Source organism: Danio rerio, chromosome 13 (assembly GCF_052040795.2).
Source record: "Danio rerio strain M-AB ecotype USA chromosome 13, GRCz13ab, whole genome shotgun sequence".
NCBI lineage: Eukaryota > Metazoa > Chordata > Actinopteri > Cypriniformes > Danionidae > Danio > Danio rerio.
The window spans coordinates 46,920,348-46,942,587 of NC_141033.1; the positions used below are offsets into that span (position 1 = coordinate 46,920,348).

Sequence of the window (22,240 nt, forward strand, 5' to 3'; positions counted from 1 at the left end):
TACTGGCTTATTACCTGCCTATTATTTAGATATTGGCTTTATTAGTATTTATAACATATGATCGGGTCTCTGATTCTACCTTGTATCTAATCAACTACTACTTTAATAACTGCTGATAAATAGGCTCACCCGGAATCTGCGTGCGCAGAATTCCGCAGATTTTCCGCAAATTTTTAGCCCTTCATTAATTCTGTTTATTTACTTGATTAAATGTGTAAATCTATATTTATTCAGTTTTTTAATTAATTTCGGTAATATTATTGACTAATGTGAAAATGTTTATCTGATTTATGTACAATGCAGTTTGTAAAGTAGTATTTGTACGTTTGCACGTATTTTACTAGATGTATTATATGACAAACTTGCTGTATTTACCAAATAAAGTGAATCTAATTGGATTTGCATTTTAAAAGTTAAGAAGATATTATTTTTATTTCATATATTAAGGTTTGGGCGAGGCAGTTGCGCAGTAGGTAGTGCTGTCACCTCACAGCAAGAAGGTCGTTGGATCGAACCTCGGGTCAGTTGCCGTTTCTGTGTGGAGTTTGCATGTTCTCCCTGCCTTCGCGTGGGTTTCCTTCAGGTGCTCCGGTTTCCCCCGGAAAAAAACATGCGGTACAGGTAAATTGGGTAGGCTAAATTGTCCGTAGTGTACGAGTGTGTGTGTGTGAATGTGTGTGTGGATATTTCCCAGAGATGGGTTGCGGCTGGAAGGGCATCCGCTGTGTAAAAACTTGCTGGATAAGTTCATTCCGCTGAGGCGACCCCGAATTAATAAAGGGACTAAGCCGACAAGAAAATGAATGAATGAATATTAAGGTTTTAGTTAGGATACTCCCAAAATAATTCAGCAAAATTCCGCAGAATTTTATTAAAACTCTCAGCAGAAATAGCTAAAAACATCCGCAGATTCCGTCTGGCCCTACTGATAAGCAGCTAGTTTTATTGAGCAAATCGTCTTAGTTAAAGAGGACCTATTATGGAAAAGCAACTTTTATAAAGGGTTTAAACACAGTAGTGTTGTAACAGTCTGTAAATATAAACAGCTTCTAACAGTAAAAGTTTATATTATTAGTTCATATATATTATTAGTTATTAGTCTATATATATTTTTTATATTCACACTTGATTAAAACAGTCACTTTGATTGACATTTTCCCTTTGTACGTGTCATCAAAGGGGGAAAGCCCCACCCATTAGTGACCATCTTTCCCTCATTAGCATAGGACATTAGTCTTGTTTTAGAATCTGCCACTATGCTGTCACACAGGCATTTGAAGCTCTGCCATTGTTACATGCCTGGGTGTGTTGCTCTGTTGTTCCCTTCTCCCCTTTCAGTTTTTATTTGCTGTCTGCTGTACTTCTGAAATCTAGGTGTTCCGATTGGTTGGCAGAGTTCTTCGTGAACCAATCAGAAGAGGATGGGTGTTATTTAAGCGCTCCAGTGATGACTTAGCCCAGTAGTGATGGGAAGTTCGGATCATTTTACTGACTCGGATCTTTGAGTCTCGTTCATCGAGATGAAAGAATCTTTTTTCGAGTCATTTTGTTCATTTGGTAGAATTTGCCACAATATTATTAAAATGTTACGAATTGCTTCCAAACACATCTACACCTAGCCCAAAAGGTTGATTGCACGACAAATAAGTCATAAATAGAATATAAGATGGAGAAAATAATAATTCAATGTTTACCTGCTCTTTTGTCTATGAAGGCATTTTTGTCTCTTTGCTCAGCTCACCTCTTCATGTCTTCAAATGTCAGGGGTTCATTCACGTTACGCTGACAGTCACATATAATCTTAATCAATGCGCAGTCTAAGCCATGATCGTTCGTTCATCACGTGACAGAATGACTCAAACCCGAGACTTGAAATGAACAATATCACCTGCACAAATGTGCGCACTCGCGGATGAATGAATCACTCCCTGAGAGGACTCCTAGTTCCCGAGTCATATTGAAGATTCGTTCAAAATGAACGAATCGTTCATAAACGACCCATCACTACAGCCCAGATGAGAGGGAGATCCATGTTGCTTGTTGCTGCTGTGTTTGTTTTTGTGAAATTTTTGCCTATCTTGTGCTCTGGTTCGCTTTAAAGAGTTTTTGTGAGTTAAAAGTACTTAGAGGAAGGTGAAAGTGAAGTATGTCACGTGACTTACATTTTACACACACATAGCGGATTCTATGTTATTCCACTTGGTTAGAAGCGGGTGCTACTATCTGTATGTTTTTTCCAGTGAGTGCAGTTGAGTAAGGGGCGTGTGACGCTGAAGATGTTTTTTTCTTATTTACATATATCTCTAGTTATTTAGAGATGGGGGAGGGATTAGTCAGCTGGTGTTTAATTTGACATTTTCTTTGTTTTGGCACCGCTTATTCTGCTTCGTTTCATCAGGTATGTTTGTTTGCTTTTTGCATTTATTGTACGTATTTGTAAATATATTTTGGGTGATAGAAATATTCACGTCATTGTCTGTGTTGATTCATAACATCTCAGAGGAATTCTTACAATTGGGTTGTCATAATTATGTTAAGCCTTTTTTCATCCTCCGAGCCACACGGGGCGTAACATCCCTCTTTTAAAAAGAGCACAATCTCATATGAATTTAAAGCGACAGTCACCAAAATAGCACAAGGGTCACAGACTTCACATTTAGGGTCTAGGGTCTTATCCTTTTAAAAAGGGGCATAATAGGACCACTTTAATGGTTTGCTAATAGCATGAATTGTTCATTAAAATAAAGCGTTATCTATACTTAAATTTACTAAGGCGCATTGAATTGATATCAAATTGATGATATCAAATATAACACTATGGTGGCTTATAATTCATGTCAATTCTTGTTCGAAACTTTTAATTCATCAAAGAATCCTGCAAAAAATGTATAGCTAAAAAATCATGGTCATTTTTTTTTTTTTTTTTTTTTGAGATGCAATTCTCACCATCAATAAACCACTAGACTTTTGCCTCAATAAACTCTTATAAGAAAGTTATTAAGGAAGTAGAATAAAAACATGTAGAATGTGTACTTTTTAAGTACTAATAAAGTGCCAACATTTCATTAAGGCAAGTAAGTCACTGCCTAATAGTGAGAATTGGTACTTCAGCTAAAGTGTTAATCAGAAAAAAAGCAAAAATCTGCATATTATTGTGTTTTCTGACAGATAATCTTACATTGATGACTGGAGTAATTAAGCTATTTTGAAGGGTTATTTTAAATTGTAATATTGTCACAATATTCATCTTTTTACAGTATTGTCTTAATACAAAAATTAGGTTTTGAAAACATTTTATTTAAAAAAAAGTTTGTTGACTTATAATGTTGAAAATTTAACTCTTTAACAAACTTTAACAAAGAGTTTTATTGAAATATTAGAAGTTTGATATAATACCTTTTAAAAGCAATAATATATAAATCTGTAAAACAACAACTAAATAAAAGCACTGGCAGTTTTTACCAGGTTCTTATCAAGTGTGCCGCAAGCCTACGTTTGAGTGAAGGTTTCGGCCGTTAGATCGCCCCCTGGGGGCTGGCTGCAGTACAAGTCATAAAGCCCGCCTCCTCCGTGTTAATGAAGGAGACTTGAGCCCAAATAAAAAAAAAATATTACACTTGCAATAAAATGTCCCGAAAGATAGTTCTGGTCGATTAAGGCACTGGTTATTGTGCAGATCTTCATTTTTGTGAACAGTTTGTTTTTAGAAGTAATTTAATGCTGGGCGTGTCATCGTGATTGACAGCTGTGATTGACAGTTTCTCAAAGCGCGGCGTCTGAGCTTCGGCAGGAGACTGAAGTAGACTGAAATGTTATTATTCGATTTCTGTGTTATTTTACCATGACAAAATGAGTTCAGCAGTAAACTATAGTTTCTGACATACATGATCCTGGTGGAACACTGTTTATTCGCTAAGTTCAGGGCTTTTTTCGGGCTTTATTAGTTTGCTGATACACGCCTAGCCACCCAGATAGCAAAACACAGTTCCGGCTAGATTCTCGCCTGCCGGAGACTTATCTCTTAGAGCTCAGACTGACTAATGTTACCTCTGCTGGACCTACTCCGGATGCCTGGACTCACTACCCAATTCCAGCCCGAGTCAATCGAGCCAGATGCGGCGGCCGAGCGAGCAGGCGCTGCCGCATGCGAGTACTACTTTGCGCATGCGAGGGGCGTAGTTGATTTTACATAAAGCGTTTGATTGGAAGCTCGACTCCGCTCATTTTCGCGGCTCCTCCTCTGGCTCCATCAGTCAATCCTTCTGCGCATGTCTGGCTCCAATTTCAGCAGTCTTTTGCGACAGTTTGTGCCCGTCAAGCAGGCGTTTTGCCCTCAAGGCGTTCAATGGGAAAAAGGGCTGTCGCGTCGTCCATATTTTTTACAGTCATTGGTTCTTATACAGTAATTTACTATTTAAGGCCAAACATGACAATGGCTGCGTCCGAAATTGTCTACTACTCAGTAGGTACTGCATTTAAATTTACTACTCGACCATTAGAATTCTATACCATATGAATGTCAATAGTATGAATGGAACTCGGACGTACTACATCCACCATTTGGTCATGATCTCTTGACCTACCCACCTCAGTTGTATCGCTTCACTTTTATTCAGGAGTTCTCTCGCGCTGCATCATAGGATAGCCTAGGGTGCATTGGATGCACACTTCAGAACTTGCCTTTTTCGAAATCTATTAGGACATACTACTCTACTCGGCTGTTTTAAGCATGATATATAGTATGGAAGTATGAGATTTTGGATAACGTAGTGTGCATCCGATGCGCACTTCAGAATCTCGCTGATAGTAGTAGGTTATCTGGGTACTTCTTGCATATTGCTTTTCAAACTCTATTCGGACATACTACTCAGCTCGCATACTGTTTTTAGCGTACTATATAGTATAAAAGTATGAGATTTTGGATGCAGTGCATCATGAGATAGCGTAGCAAGCATCGGATGAACACTTCAGAATATTGCTGGAAGTAGTAGGTCATGCGGGTACTTCTCTCATAATTTTTTTCAAATCTATTCAAATATACTACTCGGCTCACATACTGTTTTTAGCATACTATATAGTATGGAAGTTTGAGATTTTGGATGCAGAACATCATGGGATAGCGTAGAGTGCATCGGATAGACACTTCAGAATCTCGCCGGAAGTAGTAGGTCATCCAAGTACTTCCCGCATAATGTTTTTTAAATTCTATTTCGACATACTACTCAGCTAACATACTGTTTTTAGCGACTATATAGTTTGGAAGTATGAGATTTCAGATGCAGAACATCAGGGGATAGCGTAGCAAGCATTGGATGAACACTTTAGAATATCGCCGAAAGTAGTAGGTCATCCGGGTACTTCTCTTGTACTGTTTTTCAAATCTATTCGAACATACTACTCGGCTCACATACCGTTTTTTTTAGTATACTATATAGTATGGAAGTATGAGATTTTGGATGCAGCATTTCATGGGATAGCATAGCGTGCATCGGATAGACAATTCAGAATCTCGCCAGAAGTATAGGTCCTCCAAGTACTTCCTGCATACTGTTTTTCAAATTCTATTCCGACATACTACTCGGCTAACATACTGTTTTTAGCGTACTATATAGTATGGAAGTATGAGATTTTGGATGCAGAACATCAGGGGATAGCATAGCGTGCATTGGATGCACATTTCAGAATCTCACCGGATGTAGTAGGTCATCCAGGTACTTCTCGTATACTGTTTTTTTTGTATTCTATTCGTACATACTACTCAGCTTGCATACTGTTTTTGGCGTACTATAAAGTATGGAAGTATGAGATTTCAGACGCAGCCAATAAATCACTTCAAACAATTATAAATGTCAATGAAAGTCACTTTATCAAAAGTTTAAAAGTTGTTTAAGGAAAGTTAATGGTTCCATAATTGTAACTATTTATTTTACGCAATTCTTCTTCTTCTTCTTCTTCTTCTACTTCTTCTTCTTCTTATTATTATTATTTAGATTTTAATGTATTTGAGATGTGTACATGTGATTCTGTAAGGAAGGAAGTGAGAGCTGAATGCTGTGTTTTGGCTGTAATGGAGACTCGTCGACCACCGAATTTCATCAAGCGACCGCTATATGGAGAAGCGAGAGGTGAGAGTGATGGGAAATTTTACAGTGCACAGAGAGGAGAGGTTAATGGATAACAAACACGACAAAGAGCTGAAAGCATCAGCAGAGAAACCAGCCGGCGATAAAGAGGATAAAGAGAAAAGAGGAGCTGATGAGGAAAGAGCTTAAAGGGCTGTGTGAAAATGGATCAGCGAGCGCGCGGAGTGGACGCTTTTCTCTGCTCTTCTCTCAATCTTTTCAGAAAATCATAATTAAGCAAAGCTAATTAGCAGGCCCTCCCTCGCTCCCTGAACTCTTCCTTTGTGAAGCTCTTGCGCTTTTGTCATCATCTTGTTTCCCTGCTGGCATCTTTCACACGGCCGTACAAAACGCTTCCGCCTGCTGTGACCTTTTCCATTAAGACGTGGAGAAAAAGAACTTAGAGATGCGCCAAGATAAACTGCAGACTGTACACTCCATTTTGACATTTTCAGAGGGAAATTGTAGCGATTCCCAATGCAAAAGTCACCAAAGAGTGTGGGCGGTTTTTAGTTTGTTGATACTGTAGTTGCTATGGTGCTCTGGATTGTTGCTAGGTGCTTTCCTATTGGTAAAAAAGAAAAAGAAAAACACCTTCAATTCTCTGATATTCAGGGACTTCATTTGAAAAACATTGCCCTAACTCGAACTTTAAAAAGCCCCTATTATGCATTAAGCAGGTCATATTTTGGTTTTGGTGGTCTCCAACAACAGGCTGAAATGCATGCAGGATCAAACTTTTGTTGTCTTATAATATGCATTTACTTTTACCTAATTATCCCAGCCATTCCCTTGTTATTCATTCAGCGATTCACTTGTAACCAAAACCCTCTTTAGCGCGATGCTAATCTATGCTGATTGGTCTGATGACCCAGTCTGTTGTGATTGGTCAACTGCGTTGAATAATATGCAAATGTTTAAAATATGATTTATATTATGCAGAACACAGTTATATTTTAAGTAATATCATATACAGTTGAAGTCAGAACTATTAGCCCCCTTTTGAATTTTTTTTCCTTTTTTAAATATTTCAATAATTGTTTACCAGGGCAAGAAAATGTTCACAGTATGTTTGATAATATTTTTTTTTCTGGAAAAAGTCTTATTTGTTTTATTTGTGCTAAAATAAAAGCAGTAAATCATTTTATAAACACCATTTTAAGGTCAAAATTATTACCCCCTTTAAGCTATTTTTTTTTCAATAGTCTACAGAACAAACCATTGTTATACAATAACTTGCCTAAATTCCCTAACCTGCCTAGTAAAACATTTTAACCTAGTGAAGCCTTTAAATGTCACTTTAAGCTGTATAGAAGCGTCTTGAAGAATATCTAGTCGAATATTATTTACCGTCCTCACGGCAAAGATAAAATTAATCAGTGTTTAGAAATGATTTATTAAAACTATTTTGATTAGAAGTGTGTTGAAAACATCTTCTCACCTTTAAACAGAAACAGGGGGTCTAATAATTCAGGGGGTCTAATAATTCAGGGGGGCTAATAATTCAGGGGGGCTAATAATTCTGACTTCAACTGTATATTTTACTGAATAATAACCTGACTTTGTTTACCAAACAAGTGGTTCTAATTAGACTTGGATTTAACCCTAAAATAAAAATGTAAAGTTATTTTATTATTCCATGTTTATGTTTTTAGTAACTCTTATATTTATTTAGCATTAATCCAAACATTTTGTATCAAATTCTGCACCAAAACAGCAGAAAATATCTGCAGAATATTTCTGGCCTTAGCTAATTGGTAATAGTGCGAATTGGTTACTTTAACTAGTGTTACCATATACTCAAAAAAAAAAAAAAAAAAAAAAAAAAATATATATATATATATATATATATATATATATATATATATATATATATATATATATATATATATATATATATATATATATATATATATAAATGATAATAATGGGGCGTCACAGTGGCGCAGAGGCTAGCATGATCTAAATCACCAATCTTGGTCCTGGAGGGCCGGTGTCCCTGCAGGGTTTAGCTCCAACTTGCATCAACACACCTGCCTGGATGTTTCTAGTATACCTAGTAAGAGCTTGATTAGCTTGTTCAGGTGTGTTTGATTAGGGTTGGAGCTAAAATCTGCAGGACACCGGCCCTCCAGGAACAAGTTTGGTGACCATTGATCTAAATTGTCTAAATTGACCGTAGTGTATATGTGTAAATGAGAATGTATGGATGTTTCCTAGAGATGGGTTGTAGCTGGAAGGGCATCTGCTGCGTAAAACATGCTGGATAAGTTGGCAGTTCATTACGCTGTGGCAACTCCAGAATAATAAAGGTAATAAGCCGAAAAGAAAATGAATAAATTTATTTATATATATATATATATATATATATATATATATATATATATATATATATATATATATATATATATAGTTACAGTTAATTTTTTATTATTTACAGTTCCAGTGTTTCATATTTTAATTGGGGAATATTCAACTCTGCATTTTATCAAAGTGACTATACATTTATTTTGTGATTTTATACAGTATATATTGTATAATGGTGACGTGATGGCGCAGTAGGTATTGCTGTTGGCGGTTCATTCCACTGTGGCAACCCCGGATTAATAAAGGGACTAAGCCGTAAAAAAAAGGAATGAATATTGTATAATAAATAAGATTTAAAGAATTAAGTCTGTAAAATAACAGAAAAAGTACTTGCAGTTTATTACAAGATTTTCGTATCATAATTATTTATGAGTTATTGTATAATAAACACCAAACCAGACAATATACCACATCAAACTATTAAAATGTCAATAAAAGTCACTGTTTTAAACTTTGCAATCTCAGAAGTTGTTTGAGGAAAGATCAAGTTCACACAATTCAATTTAAAAGCATAAACAAATCATTAATAATAAAAAACATGAATTTTAAAATATGGAGAATTGTTAATTTATGGGTATTTTTAAAGTGTATACATACTATTTAAATAAAACATACACATAAAAAATATAAATCTAAAAACAATTACCTAAATAATAAAAGTATACAATGGAAAAAAATTCATTCATTCATTCAATCAATTCATTCATTCAAAAAAACAATTCATTCATTCATTTATTCATCCATTTTCTTTTCGGCTTAGTCCCTTTATTAATCTGTGGTCGCCACAGCGGAATGAACCGCCAACTTATCCAGCATGTTTTATGCAGCAGATGCCCTTCCAGCTGCAAGCCATCACTGGGAAACATCCATATACTCTCATTCACACACATACACTACAGACAATTTCACCTATAGCGCATGTCTTTGGACTGTGTGGGAAACTGGAGCAATTATTTTAATAATTAGTATTAGTGGTTTGGTTAACTTTCAGGTAAGAAAACTAATCATGTACACTAAACAGCATTTGTTCTTGCAGCCTGACACATTGACTGAAATAAAAGTTCTGGAAATGCAGGATGTAAAGTTTCATATGCATTTAAACTATATATAAACTGTATTCTACTGAGGCAGTGGTAGTAATATTTATAGTTGAGTTAAACAGCCCAGTATCAGGCAGGTGGCATTTAAGAGCTCTATAAAAGAAAACAGCTACACTGGGCATTCACACGGACAACACAAACTGCCCTTAACAAGCATCTGAAACAAGAACAAGCACAATCCATGAGCTTATCAATCATATAATGTCACTTTAAGCTGTATAGAAGTGTCTTAAAAATTATCTAGTCAAATATTATGTACTGTCATCATGGCAAAGATAAAATAAATCAGTTATTAGAGATGAGTCATTAAAACTATTATGTTTAGAAATGTGTTGAAAAAATCTTCTCTCCGTTAAACAGAAATTGGGGAAAAAATAAACAGGGAAAATAGTAATTTAGCGGGGCTAATAATTCTGACTTCAACTGTATATATCAGGGGTGTCAAACTCAGTTCCTGGAGGGCTCAATTAGTTTGATCAGGTGTGTTTAATTAGGGTTGGAACTAAACTGTGTAGAGCTGTGGCCCTTTTGGAACTGAGTTTGACACCTGTGGTAAATATGAACCGAATTGGGGAGACGCAGTGGCGCAGTGGGTAGCCTGTTGCTACACAACAAAAAGGTCGCTGGTTCGAGCCTCGGCTGGGTCAGTTGACATTTTTGTGTAGAGTTTGCATGTTCTCCCCGTGTTGGCATGGGTTTCTTCAGGGTGCTCCGGATTCCCCCCACAAGTCCAAAGACATGTGGCATTAGTAAATTGGGTAAGCTAAAATTGTCCATAATGCATGTGAGTGAATGAGTGTGTATGGATGTTTCCCAGTCATGGATTGCAGCTGGAAGGGAATCCGCTGCGTAAAACGTGCTGGATAAGTTGGCGGTTCATTCCGCTGTGGCGACCCCAGATTAATAAAGAGACTGAGCTGTAATTATATCCAGTCACATTCTTTTCAAAAAATCATTTTAAAAAGTGTGTAGTTTAAAGTTCTAAATACTTTTGTGAAAATAAAAATGTCAAAATATGGGTGAAATGTGTTTCCTTTTCATTCACTGATATGGACATGCTGAATTTATGTAAAAACAAATTCATTTCAAATTCCATCTAAATGTTACTCTGTTTCGATCTGTTAGAAATGTCATGCTATTTGGTATAAATATAAATTTTAAATGCCAAATAATTCAAATGTTGTGTCCAAACTCGCCTAAATAGTCATCAAATAACGCTTGATCAAAAATGCCTGACAACATTGTTTGATACATGCACCCAAAAAAATTACTTTTGCTACTTGTTCAAACTACTTATTTAAAATTAGTTGAAATAACACTATTAATACGCTGTTTGTTGTTTTTTGAGGAACAACTCAATTGTTTTACGTTCAATCCACTTAAATTTGTAAAAATTATGAAGCTAACTTAATCCCTTTATGACCAGTGTACTCATCTCTCTTAAGTCATAAAGCGCGAATCATCTTAGACTGGTTTCTTGAACATGACAATGAGTTCACTGAACTTAAATGGCCTCCACAGTCACCAGATCTCAATCCAATAAAGCACCTTTAGGATGTGGTGGAACGGCAGATTCGCATCATGGATGTGAAGTCGACAAATCAGCAGTGTGAAGTTATCATGTCAATATGGAGCAAAATCTCTGAGGAAAATTTCCAGTACCTTGTTGAATCTATGCCACGAAGGATTAAGGCAGTTCTGAAGGCAAAAGGGGGTCCAACCCGATACTAGTAAGGTGTACCTAACGAAGTGGCCAGTGAGTGTACACTCTAATGGACTGGGGAATATAAATATAGCATTTTTTTTTTATTCCGAAAATCTCTTTGTCCATGACCATTATTAATTAAGCAAGAGTTCTCGTCTCCTGCCTTATTTATCAACATCTTAACGCTGTGAGGTCTGTTAGATCCTTGGACTATCATCCGCGCTCAGCTTAACCTCAAACATGCTGCCGTGTAATGGATTCACACAGTGGAGTAAAGCCTTGGGATAAAGTAACGCTGCTGTGATTCTGCTTGATCCATCAGGCTTAGCGATGGGAGAGACGCCTCACGCAACCATGCAAAGAAGAAAAAACACTGGCTTTTTTCTCTGAGATCCTGCGTGAAAATGATGCTAATTCTTCTCGGCAAAACCTCTGCAGTCAGTCCATCCACATGTCGAGAGTCGATGGAGGAACAGAGAGAGAAAACTAACAGACCGACGGAAGAAACACACACACTTGTCAACTCTTGACTGTCCAGGAACGCTGGATCGCTCTTTAGCATCGATTGATGGAGGCCTGCGGGGACCTGGACGAGAATCAGAGGATCTGTTTACCTCTTCAAGTGTCAAATACACCGCATTACTGAGAGAGACCAAAGAGACCATACGGATAGAGGAGGAAAGACTGAAACTAAAACTAAGCTTGAGTCAGTGAGGAAAAAGAAATCATATACTTTTTATAGGTAAAGTCAGAATTATCAGCCCTCCTGTTCAATTAAAATTATTTGGTAACACTGTACAAGAACTACACACTAGGAATCATTTATTAAGCATTAGCATCTAGTGAATTCATTACTTGTTAAGCATTCTTTGCGCATCACACCTCTCAGCGTACATTACCAAACACACATCCCTTATATATACATACACTTTTTTGGCCCACCTGGATTATCACATGGCCCACCCTAACGTTCCAAGATGGAGCTGAGCTTGGTCACCGCATCCCAAACAACTAAAACGGTATAAAGAAATGTCCACTGTGCTGAGCGAGAGCGCTTCCTAAACTGAACAGTGCATCATCGATGACATAAGTGTGCTCAGGCCCAATGCATTATGATTGCGGGCCGTCGGGGGAGACAGGAGGGAGGACAAGCGAGTTTGGCCTGGTTCAAGGAATAGTGTGAGTACGCCCTTAAACAATTATAAACAACATGAAACAGAAACATTTTGATGTTCCGAAAGTGATTCTTATGAAGAAAAATCATTTCCTGCCTGATTCCCGAGCGGTTGTTGCTAGAGCGGATACGTTTGCGGCCGGAAGTTAACGAGAATTATTTCTATTATTTATTAAATTTCTCATTTGTTGTATTTTATTAACGTCTACCCCAACACCCAACCCTAAACCCAACCGTCACAGTAATGTAAAATCAGTTGTTGTACTGAGTATTAGTTATGTTATCTATTAAATTACCCAATAAAATTTATTTTTTAACGGTTACCCCCACCCCAACCCTAAACCCAACCCTCTCAGTACTGTAAAAATATAAATTATAGTTATACAGTGTCATAAAAAAAAATGCTGCTTTAATAATGTGCATATCGCACTTCCGGCCGGCCGCATATTGGATCTAGACTTTACCTTCTCGAGCCTCATCAATGATGTCATTTGAAAACAACCTTTATGAACCATTTTGTATTTTCTTTTCTTTTTAGACTCTTACTGTGAACAGTTTATCATTTGTCAAGAGTCTTAGAGTGCTTTCACACCCAGACTTTTGTTTCGGAACCTGTGTCGTTTGCCCAGTTATCGCGGTTCATTTGGCATATGTGACACCACTAATCGCGCTTGGATCCGTGCCAAAACAATCGCTCTGAAAATTTGCTTTAATGAGGTGGTCTCGGCTCGATTGAAACAAACTCTGGAGCGAATCGATTGTACTGAGAAAGCAATACGATCCGAGCCCGGCTATATCACAGTATTTTATTGATATGTAATAGGCATACGGCTATATGAAGAGAGAATTAAGAGTAGGGCGGGAGGTCATTCCAGACATCCCAAGTCTCCCGGAAGTTTTGCGATGCTCGCGCAAATGCACAGAGACTCCCGGATGCCTACAAACACGTCAAAAGACACGTCATGCGCACCCTGTCTAACACCACCAAACCACTACCATCCCCCTGACAGCTGAGCGGGAGTCTGCAAAAATACCATGTAACTCTGACCAATGTGAGGAGAGTTTACACACACATGACTTGTTTTAGCTCTTTTGGTCCGTTTAGAAACTTTCCCGTGTGAAAGTGAACCGCACCAAGAACAAAGAGCAACAATGTAACAATTTTAAACAACTGAATCGATTCACAGCACCCTTGCTGTCATGCTTCCCTATTTTAACTTATGGCGATGAGCAATAAGACATTATAAGCGGAAAGCTGCGCTTTCATTTTGAATGGTGACGCCCACAGATGTCGTCACCAGATATAAATCAGAGGTAAGACTCTCCAGTGTTTCCTCTAGGATTTTTTCCAGCTGTGGCGGCAGGCCTGTTTTACACAGATCTACCAACTACCTGTGGCGTTATTTCAATGACAAAAGTCGAGATCGCATTTATCTAATGGCCGAGCATGCAAATCTCTTTGCTTGCGCGCCGATTTCCTCTGCTCGTGCACAAAACTTCTTGCACGCCCTCAAATATACGCTGCTCAAGCGTAGATCTTCTTGTGCGCTCTCAAATATATGCTGCTCAAGCGTAGATCTTCTTGTGCGCTCTCAAATAGACGCTGCTGAAGCGCGATTTAGTGCGTTTGTGTAGCAAGTATGACTCCAACATTTATAAGATTTCCTAGGAATATTTATGAATGTCTCCAATAGACCTACAGGGCTGCATTAATGCATCCTGGAGTAAAGTGAAACGGCTATTTGTTGTTTTTGCTGGCCTCATGCATCACTTACATGTCAGTCAGCCAGTCAGTCAGTCAGTCAGCCAGCACATAACCTTAAAGGGCCCTATCATACACCCGGCGCAATGTGTCGCAAGGCGCGACGCAATACTTGTTTGCTAGTTTCAACGTGGCGCAAGAGTCATTTTAAGGCGTTGCGCTACGCTCTTTAAATAGCAAATGCATTTGTGCTCATATATGCGCCCATAAGCGTTCTGGTCTAAAAAGCAAGACGTTCTGAGACGCATTTCTAGCGCATTGCTATTTTGAGAAACTATAATAGATTTTTCAATAGACCAAAACAAACCCGGTATAAACTCCAGCGCAGAGTTGCGCGTCGCTTACACTGCTCAATACACACAATATGTAGAGCAATACGCAAATATCTTTACATATGAAAAAATTAAAATATTAAGGATATATATAGGATATAATAAGAATAGATATAGGATATAAATATGAAGGATTAAAATATTACAAAACATATTATTTTCTAGCCTACATAAATATTAAAAAAACAGGAGGGAGGCTTTTTCAGTTCATTCATAACAATTTACTTTTGTATAATGTTATTATTATTAGCAGTATTATTTATTATATCCATATTTATATGTTTTATTAAAAACAAGCTTAGATTTGCCCACCTGCAGGTTTTAGACCATATGGGGCACAGCATGTGTTGTAGGATATAACTCAGGTTTTTGAACACACTTTGTTATTATTGTTCATTTATTCGTTTGCTGGAAATTACAACTGAATTTAGAAATAGTTTTGTAACAAATATTTGCGCTTATCAACTAAAATTTATTATTTATAGGCTAATTGATGTCTGTGCATAAAGGTTTCCCTATCCACGAGAGCGAAAGTAGATCATTTATCTCTCATTCTCGCGCGGTAGATGCTCTGTTTAACTGTTTTCTGTTGAAAAAAAAAACTGTTAACTGTTCGCTTGTAAAATCCAGCCAGGACCAGATACAGCAGACACAAGGCAACAACACACTCTAAGTCTAGGACACTGCTAAGTCTGTGGGCTCTATTTTGGCGGTCCATGCACAAAGCGCAAAACGCAGGGCGCAAAAGCTTTCAGAGCATGTCAGAACGCGTTTTTGCTAATTTAAGGACGGAATATCTGCCTTGCGCCAAGGCGCATGGTCTAAAAGGGTTGAGTTTATTTTCTTAATGAGTTATAGGTGTGTTTTGAGAATAAACCAATTAGAGTCTCATCTCCCATTCCCTTTAAGAGTCAGCTGCATCGCGCCAAGAGCGCATTCGCTATTTACAGCGAATATATATATATATCCTATATATATCCTTAATATTAAATTTTTTTTCATAAGTAAAGATATTTGCCAATTCTCTCTTGTGCGTATTAAGCAGTGTGTAAGCGAGGCGCAACTCTGCGCCGGAGTTTAGACCGGGTTAGTTTTGGTCTAATGCACAAGAGAGCAATAGGCAAATATCTTTACATATGAAAAAATGTAAATATTAAGGATATATATAGGATATAATAAGAATAGATATAGGATATAAATATAAAGGATTAAAATATTACAAAACATATTATTTTCTAGCCTACATAAATATTAAAAAAAACACTGCTTTCATGCCTTCTTCATCTCGGGAGGCTTTTTCAGTTCATTCATAACAATTTACTTTTGTATAATGTTATTATTATTAGCAGTATTATTTATTATATCCATATTTATATTTGTTTTATTAAAAACAAGCTTAGATTTGCCCACCTGCAGGTTTTAGACCATATGGGGCACATCATGTGTTTTAGGATATAACTCAGGTTTTTGAACACACTTCGTTATTATTGTTCATTTATTCGTTTGCTGGAAATTACAACTGAATTTAGAAATAGTTTTGTAACAAATATTTGCGCTTATCAACTAAAATTAATTATTTATAGGCTAATTGATGTCTGTGCATAAAGGTTTCCCTATCCACGAGAGCGAAAGTAGATCATTTATCTCTCATTCTCGCGCGGTAGATGCTCTGTTTAACTGTTTTCTGTTGAAAAAAAAAACTGTTAACTGTTCGCTTGTAAAATGCTCAGTTTGTCCACTTACACTTACTTTACGTCCTGTAAATAGCAAATGCGCTTGTGGCGCGACGCAAGGCTCTTAAAAGGAATGGGAGATGAGACTCTGATTGGTTTATTCTCAAAACACACATATAACTCATTATGAAAATAAACTCAAGCCTTTTAGACCATGCGCCACAGCGCAAAGCGGATTTTCCCGTCCTTAAATTAGAGGACGCCAAAATAGAGCCCAAAGGGTTAAACAATTGACGCACAGCACTACTATGGTTACAGAAAAGTTTGCGTTGTTATAATTCACGAACCTTTTAATACGTTTTGGTGAGATTATCAACTGCTTTAAAAAAAAAAAAACACGACTGAAGGTTTTGAATGAAAAGCTGTAATGTAGCCGTGGCGTGATCAATTTTGGCGTGGCGCCACGCCATGGAAGAATGAATGTAGCGGAACCATGCTCTCTCATGCATAGCCCTTGGCTAGACTGCAGTTCGGTTAATGTTTGCTTTCACTTTCGTATTTAACACGAAATGCACATTTACCGGTAGAATGACCTCCCGCCTTACTCATAATTCTCTCTTCATATAGCTGTACGCCTATTACATATCCATAATACACTGTGATATAGCCGGGCTCGGATATTTTTGCTTTCTCTCTACAATCGATCCGCTCCAGAGTTCTTTTCAATCGAGCCGAGACCACCTCATTCTGGCGATCTCGAACTGATTGATTTAGCATGAATCCGAGCACGGTTGCTGGTTTCACATATGCCAAACGAACAACGCCAACTAGGAGTGAAAGCACCCTTAATGTTTTCATAATCCTTAATAAAATAAAATAACGATTTTTTCTTCTGTTTTAATTCACAAGGGTGAAGTAAAACAACATCAGTACATCACACTATAGCCTAATTTCCAGATCCAATCAAACCCCAGAGGATGAAATCAAGTCCTGTCCTACATCGCTCATACTAAATATTCCATTTCACCCGTGAATTTATCACATAATTGAAGTCAAATGCTTCGCAAAGGCAATTTCTTGTTGTCTTTAAGCAGTGTGGTGTGGAAAGAATGAGGGTAGCTCAAGCGGACATTAAAATAATCTGACAGGACCAGGACCAATGAGCCCAGGCTTAAGTGTGTCCCATTTACCTGTAAACTCCCTCGCTCTTTTTCCCAATGAATTATCTGTCTTCATTTCCATTCCTATTACGTGTGGTGTTCATCTTTTTCTGCCCTTCTCTCTCCATTTTCTTCACTGTATAAATCTCCACTCTTTTTTCCAAGCTCTTTCAATTTGTCATTTTCTCTCTCCAGCAGCGTTTCTCCTCAGTGATGAGCAGTAAAACGTCTCCTGGTTTCTGCAGCTGTTGTGCTGAGAGCTCGACTCAGCAGAAAACAGCGCTCTGGAGGACAGCAGCACGACTCAGCGCTTACTCAATCACACACACACAGAGCCCCATAGACTCATACAAACACACACATGAACATAATAGACCCCTAGAAACACACACACACACACACACACACACACACACACAAACACACGTGCACTCATGCACAATACTCCTCTGTAGACCCCTAAACACACACGCACAGACAAAGGCACACCCACACACACTCAGTCATTCACACACATAATTATGCATATAATTCTCCATTTTAGACTCCTACAAACACATGCACGCACACACAAACACACACACACATAATATACCCCTATAGACCCCAACAAACACTCTTATGCACATAATACTCCCCTATAGACCCCCGTTAAACACAAACACACACACACACTCTCTCATGCAGATAATACTCCCCTATAGACCCCTTCAAACACAAACACACACACAAAGACACACATACACACACACTGTCTCATGCAGATAATACTTCCCTTTAGACCCCTTCAATCACAAACACACACACACACACACACACACACACACACTCATGCCGATAATACTCCCCTATAGACCCCTTCAAACACAACAAACACACATGCACATAATACTCTCCCCTATAGACCACTACTACCACACACACATTGTCATGCACATATTACTCCCCTATAGACCCCTACAAACAGACACACACTCATGCACATAATACTCCCCTATAGACCCTGACAATCATACACAAAACACACAAACACACACACATGCATGTCATAGACACCCATAGACCCCTACAATGAGATGCATTATACAAACATGCACACACACACACACACACACACACACACACACACACACATACACACACACATCATACCCCCCATAGACCCCTACAATCATACACAACAAACACACACATACACATTATATACACACATATTTGCCTCCACCAATCGCTCGAACCACACAAACACAAACACACACACATTAAACCCTGCTAGACCCATACAGTCATACACATTACACACAAACACAACTTGTACAGCTATTTTTATGAGGACTTTCATTTATTACTGGGAAACACCCATACACTTGCATTCACACACATACTCTACGGACAATTTAGGTCATTCAATTCTTCCATAGCACATGTGTTTGGGTTGTGGGGGAAACCGAAGCACCAAGAAAAAACCCACGCCAACACACGGAGAACATGCAAACTCCACACAGAAATACCCCAAAACCACAAGAAAACAATCTGCAATTTTACATTGTCAAAATCCTTCATTCTGTGTGATTTATGAGCCATTTTGCTTTGCTTTTTGGTCAGTTTGAACAATTGCTTAATACCGCCAATCACAAGAATGAAGCTTTAAAAAACTACCACCACCACCACCACCACAAAAAAAAAAAAAAAAAATGCTAATAACAATATTTTTCTAACCCTCTCTAGCAAGACATGTGATGCATGTCCCAGGCCTGCATACAGCATGTCCACATGTTAAATAAAACATGCATTCACATCTGCACACCTGAACAGTCATACCTGGAATGGCCCGCTCGGATAAAGCTCAGCGTTAGCTTTCCTCCATTCAGCCCCCTGGTGCCCAGAGAGAGTCCAGACAGCTGAGTCCACAATGGCGATGCTGGTCACCCGCATCAGAACATTGAGCGTACCTGCAGAAACACCAAAACAGAGCACCGCTTACAGAAACCGAGATCACAAGCACAGAAAATCCATAATCCCTACTGTAGCAAGTGGGCGTAGCTGAGAGCTGTGGTAACGGGATGAGGCCGGTGCTTAAGTTATAATGTGAAGCCTCGAGTACCACACAGAAGCTGTGGATTACAAAAAGAGGGGAGATAGCAATGGAAAGGCCTGGACACTTCATTTTACTTTTGCTTTCAGTTTGGTGACGGTCTTTTTCAGGAGCTGCCATCTGTTTGTTTTATTTTTCCATTAATAAATCATTTAAAAGTTTTTCAGTGCTCTGCCTCCTCCTTTCTAAAGACCAGTAACTTTATAACACCAACCAATCATACTGGTTATCAATCAAATATTTATGTTCAAAGAAAATCCTCATTACTCAAAAACAATCACTCTCCTGGCATCTCAGAAGAAACTTGAGACTGGTGTTTCATTTAAAGTCCCTGTGATGATATATATTCAGGTTTTTTGTCACTATGATAGTCTTGAAGGTCTCGTGAAAATAAAATAATACTTTTTTAGATTTTAGTATCATTATCTTCATTTTAAGAATATTTAGGGCTCTATTTTGACAATCCAGGTGCAAAGTCCAAAGCGCAGGACGCAAAAGCATTAAGGGCATGTCTGAATAATAATTATAATAATAATATTATTATTACTATAATAATAATAATAATAATAATAATAATAATACTATTATTATTATTATTATTATTATTATTATTATTATTATTATTATTATTACCATTATTATTATTATTATTATTATTATTATTATTATTATTGTTGTTGTTGTTGTTGTTGTTGTTATTATCATCATTATTATTATTATCATGATTATTTATTTTTCTTTATATATTTTATAAAAATAATAATAATAACAATAACAATAATAATAAAAATACTAATATTATGATTTATTTTATTGTTGTATAATATTAATAATAATAATTATTTTTTTTATTATTTATTCATTCATTCATTCCTTTTCTTTTTGGCTTAATCATTTTATTAATCCGGGGTCGCCACAGCTGAATAAACCGCCAACTTATCCACCACTTATTTTACGCCGCGGATGCCTTTTCAGCCGCAACCCATCTCTGGGAAACATCCATACACACTCACTCACACTCATACACTACGGACAATTTAGGCTACCCAATTCACCTGTACTGCATGTCTTTGGACTGTGGGGAAAACCGGAGCACCCGGAGGAAACCCATGCGAACGCAGGGAAAACATGCAAACTCCACACAGAAATGCCAACTGACCCAGCCGAGGCTCGAACCAGCGACCTTCTTGCTGTGAGGCGACAGCACTATCTACTGTGCCGCCTATTATTAATATTATTATTATTATTACTATTATTATTATTACTACTACTATTTATTTTTATTATTATCATTAATAGTAATAATAATAATAATAATAATAATAATTATTATAATGGTTTCTGTTGTTGTTGTTTTTGTTGTTGTTATTATTATTATTATTATTATTATTATTATTATTATTATTATTATTATTATTATTATTATTATTATGACTAGTTCATAAACTACAAAATAAAATAATAAAAAATTAAAAAATAAAAATATAAAATAAAATAAATAAAATAAAATGATCAGTACTCCACACACATGAATGTTTTCTGTGGGTCTGAGTGCAGCAAGACAAGTACATTTTAGAGCGCTTATTATAAATGTCAGTGCTAAAATGTCTGTCACAGACACTGAATACAAACATACACACACACACACACACACACACACACACACACACACACACACACACACTGGGATGATGGAAGGCAGTGGGGCCAAGTGGCACCTTTATGACTCATGCATTAAATGATTACTCTGACTTTGTGCTTAAGGGAAGCTGATATATAATTCAGCTGCACTTTGGAACAGAAAGCGAGACGGGGAGGGAGCCAGAGCAAACTTTTGTAGTGCCTCAAATGAAGCTCTGGCTCTGAACATTAAAACAGACACAGATTCACAAGTGTTGCTAAAACTTTCATCCGTGGAGTCTATGACAAGAACACATAGAAGATAAAAGCAGACGGGTCCAGCCAGCCTTCACATCTTTACTTATTCAGGAACAGCAGATATAAATGAATAACACGCCGGAGAAGTGCTGCACAACAACATTACCAGAGCAAACAGATGGTACTTTGACAAAGTGGCCGACTCCAAGTACAAACCGCATCCTAATAAACTCATGTAAATCTGTCTGAACAACATCAGCAGACAGTGACCGCAAATTCCAGACGCAGCTCTAAATATTGTACTCCTTTGTAAATCCAATGGTTCTGCTTAACTTTCTATTATGATTGTGTAATGCATTGGTTTGTTAATAGATGGTGTTAAGATGTGTTTGGTTGGAGTTGCACGTTGAATGTACTGACACCTGCGAGTATCCTCTCAGGAAGACACAGACGGTTTTATATGGCGTTTGTTTGATGTGTTCACTTGCAACTTTTTGATCCAGACAGGACCAGATACAGCAGACACAAGGCAACAACACACTCTAAGTCTAGGACACTGCTAAGTCTATGGGCTCTATTTTGACGGTCCATGCGCAAAGCGCAAAACGCAGGGCGCAAAAGCTTTCAGAGCATGTCAGAACGCGTTTTTGCTAATTTAAGGACAGAAAATCTGCCTTGCGCCGCGGCGCATGGTCTAAAAGGGTTGAGTTTATTTTCTTAATGAGTTATAGGTGTGTTTTGAGAATAAACCAATTAGAGTCTCATCTCCCATTCCCTTTTAGAGTCAGCTGCATCGCGCCAAGAGCGCATTCGCTATTTACAGCGAATATATATATATATATATATATATATATATATATATATATATATAT

General features: G+C 37.5%; 1 protein-coding gene and 1 long non-coding RNA gene across 3 annotated transcripts in view; one reads left to right on the forward strand and one right to left on the reverse strand.

The window, feature by feature from the left end:
- mdga1 (MAM domain containing glycosylphosphatidylinositol anchor 1) overlaps nt 1-22,240 on the reverse strand; it is a 409,026-nt gene that overhangs the window by 33,527 nt on the left and 353,259 nt on the right. For both annotated transcript variants that reach the window (XM_087279741.1, XM_087279742.1), the window contains exon 16: nt 19,217-19,347. In XM_087279741.1, the coding sequence (XP_087135867.1) occupies nt 19,217-19,347 (131 nt within the window). The remainder of the gene's footprint in view (nt 1-19,216; nt 19,348-22,240) is intronic.
- LOC147834298 (uncharacterized) lies at nt 1,348-7,628 on the forward strand. Its single transcript, XR_015506375.1, has 3 exons — nt 1,348-3,476; nt 4,404-5,434; nt 5,613-7,628. It is a non-coding gene; the product is annotated as an uncharacterized LOC147834298 (long non-coding RNA).